General features: G+C 35.1%; 1 protein-coding gene across 1 annotated transcript; it reads left to right on the top strand.

The window, feature by feature from the left end:
- Window positions 1–555, top strand: LOC132940224 (receptor expression-enhancing protein 5-like). Its single transcript, XM_061007702.1, has one exon. It carries the CDS (start codon window positions 1–3, stop codon window positions 553–555), a length of 555 nt encoding a protein of 184 aa, XP_060863685.1.
- Window positions 556–3,539: the final 2,984 nt, after the last annotated feature.

Genomic DNA, 3,539 nt, shown 5'->3' with positions numbered 1-3,539 from the left:
ATGTTCGGGATACTCGCGTTCGTCGTGGAAACGACACTGATGATGTTGGAACCGATGTACCAGACGTTCAAGGGACTGGAGGCGAACGAGACGGGTGAAGGTAACCTCGACCCGGAGGACTGGCGGCGGCTGCTCATCCACTGGATCGTGTACGGCGCGTTCCGTGCGGTGGAGAGCCTAGCCCGGCCCTGGGTGCCGTTCTACGACGTGGTCAAGATCGGCACCATCGTATGGTTGCGCTCGGGCGGCTCGGATACGGTGTACCAGACGATCATCCGGCCGTTCCTGGTCGAACACGAACCGGACATCGACCAGTGGATAGAACAGTTGAACCGCACCCGAGACACGGTGATGTCAGCCACCGCGGCCCTCAGCTCCGCTGTCACCGCCGACCCCGACGCGATCAACGACGGCGAGTCAGAGGAAATGACGATACCGGAGCCCGTCATTCCTTCGTCTGGCAGTCCAGTGGCCGCCGGTCCTGCAGTGACCGCCAATCCTGCAGAGCCCGTCAGTGGCGAGCTGAATGAAGAACAACGCCGGAAGGATCAATGAAAAAGGATACCTACAAATATAATTATTTTATCGGCCTAATAATATCATTGTCGACCGTAAAAACAGTGTGTGAGACACAATAATAAAGTACGAACATCGCCTTCTATAAATACCTATACCTTGTATTCGGTCCGAAACGAGAAATTACGAGTATTTGTAAAAAGTAGACGAGCAAACTGCATAAGATAACAACACTGCTTAATGCTTATGCTTACTAACGAAATGTTTAAGACAACTAAATTTTAAAATACACTTGGTTGCCCTTCCCCCTCCCATAAGCGCAACTAGACCTTTAAAACGTGCGGTGCTATAATTGTAAATGCCTCACAGAGTAGCTCTTTGTTATTAATTATTAATTATCTATACCTACCTAACGAATTAATATTTAATATTATGACCAAAATTGTTTTAATATTTTTAAATAAATATTTTATAATTTCGGTTAGCCGTAGACGCAGGGGCGTATACAAGGGGGGGATGTGGGGGTCAGATCCCCCCCCAATAGGCCTTTTTTTAAATTTTATAAAATAGTGTTCTTAATGACTTAATGTAAGGAAATTACAAGGAAAAAAAATGGCAAGGATTTTTTGTAAATTTTTATTTTAACACATTCAACAATTAATTAAAAATAATTTACTTAATATTAATCAGTAATCATATATTTATTTCATATTCATATAATCGTATTATGTGATATTTGATAATATGTATATTATATATACAAGTATAATAAATTATTATAAGATAATAATATGTGGCAGACCAGCCACGGGCCGTCGCCAGTCGCCACCGTCACCGATATCAACGCGGCGGAGACGACGCCCGCATGTCCGTGCGTATAATAATACATTTTCCTACACATTAGAAAAAGAAATATAAAAATAGCTAAAAATAGCTTAAATAATAAATATTATTATTATCTAAAAACAAAAATCAACCACAAATATTATGTCAGTTGTACGAACAAGTCATAACTACATATAACTACTTGTAGAATTTAAAATAAAATGTATTGAATATATATATGTTTTATCATTTATTAGGTATTTAAATGTGCACATACCTAGGTTTAGGTATTTTTGTTCCATAATAATTTGTTTGCAACTGATCCCCCCCCCCCCCCATACAAAAGTTATGTATACGCCACTGCGTAGACGGTAGACCTACAGAAAACAAGGGGTGCTGAATTTGAACTTGGGGGTGCTAAAGACCTTTTAACACCCCACTATGGTTGCCCCAACGCCACCACCCCCGCTGATAAAATTTCTAGCTACGCCCTTGGAAGCACACTAATATATATATATATATAATACATATACCAGACTTTCCTTTACAGGGTATCTTTATTACAGCGGCGTATTTAGGAATTGTTTATGGGAGGGAATAAGGCATTGAATCGTGAACATGATAGTGAGGGGCTTCGCCCCCACACCACCCTTTTGGGTTTTCGATATTTCCTACAATATACTGTGTAGTGTGTAGCAGCAGTCCTCAAAATTATTTGTTTGTAGAGCCTTTATGTTGCTAAGAAAATTCTACAGAATCCCAAACATTTTAAATTCTCATAAAATATACATATCTCATGAAAAATTATGCATACAATATTTGCTTATTAATTTGTTTCTTTATAAATTATAATATATTCTTAAACAACATAAACGATAAAAGCAATTTATATCCTTTAAACAACTCGCATCGTTGTTCGACTATAAAAAAAATAATGGGGGTAAAAATGTGGTAAACCAAATATTATTTTATTTTAATTTAATTCAGATATGTCTAGGATTACTATCCCCTAAATTACTATCGCAGTATCGCCAAGCCCTAAAGCTCATTGTAGCAAGGAGTTTGAGAACCTCTGCTGTATAGTGTACACAAGACATTCTACATATTGAATACCAACTGTCACAATTAATCATTATTTTTAGTACATCACATTGTTTATTTTTGTTAGTTCTAAAATAGTAAAAATTAAGTTTTCGTTCTTTGGTAAGCTGTTCATCAATAACTTCATAAATATTTATATTTTATACCAATTGTTATTTTTTAAATAAATTGAATATTTGAATGTAAAAAACTAAACAGTTAAACACAAGGCACACGTTTCAAAAATCGACTAACATTAAAATATAAGCTAGTAGTTACCAAGTAGTAGGTACAGGGTCGGATTTAGATTTTCGGATGCCCGGAGCAAATCTTGTTTCTAGGAGGCCCCTAGCTGTAAAAAAATGTAAAACACCCAATATTATCTAAGTGGTTAAGGATAAAAATTAAAAATTTGCTAACGTGCACGTTTACCTAAACGCGTTTATTTTAAGTTTGAAATACCACTGTTCGTGTATTTTAAATTTCAAAATTCATTTTAAGACAGTAATATTATAATATAGTTGTATTTAACCTTCATCATTTGAAGAGTAACAATAAGTATATTAATCACATAACATTTTATTTATTAACATTTCGAAATTAAACCTTCACACTGTTAGTTACATTAATAATAAACTATGATTACAGTTTAAATTAATTTAATACTTCAGATTATTCTGATTTGTATAACATGAACATATGGGAAATGATTAGACAAATCCAGACACTATAAAAAAAACTAATATAAATGAAAAAAAATTTACCCATATTAATACTTTCACTATAACAATATGCAATACAAAACCAAAAAAAAATGAAAAATATAATTTTAGCACAGCACAGTACATTATATACTGGAAAAAATTAATTCAGCAGTGAAAGGGTTTAGACTAGCCTCTTAAATTATTAAATTATATATTCAACTCAGATCTTTACCAAATTTTAGCACTATTATAGTATTATTTCGAATTTCAAAATCATTGAAAAACTAACCCCGGAACGCTGGGGCCCGATAACATTGTATAATGTATATAAAGGCGATAGCCAAAACAGTGATACAATATATAGGACGTACGTACACGTATAATCACATATAATTGTGCTGAAGTTAAAGCAAT

Source organism: Metopolophium dirhodum, chromosome 1, assembly GCF_019925205.1.
Source record: "Metopolophium dirhodum isolate CAU chromosome 1, ASM1992520v1, whole genome shotgun sequence".
Taxonomy (NCBI): domain Eukaryota; kingdom Metazoa; phylum Arthropoda; class Insecta; order Hemiptera; family Aphididae; genus Metopolophium; species Metopolophium dirhodum.
The sequence above is the reverse complement of the archived record's forward strand: the minus strand, read 5'-3'. Positions and strand labels throughout refer to the sequence as shown.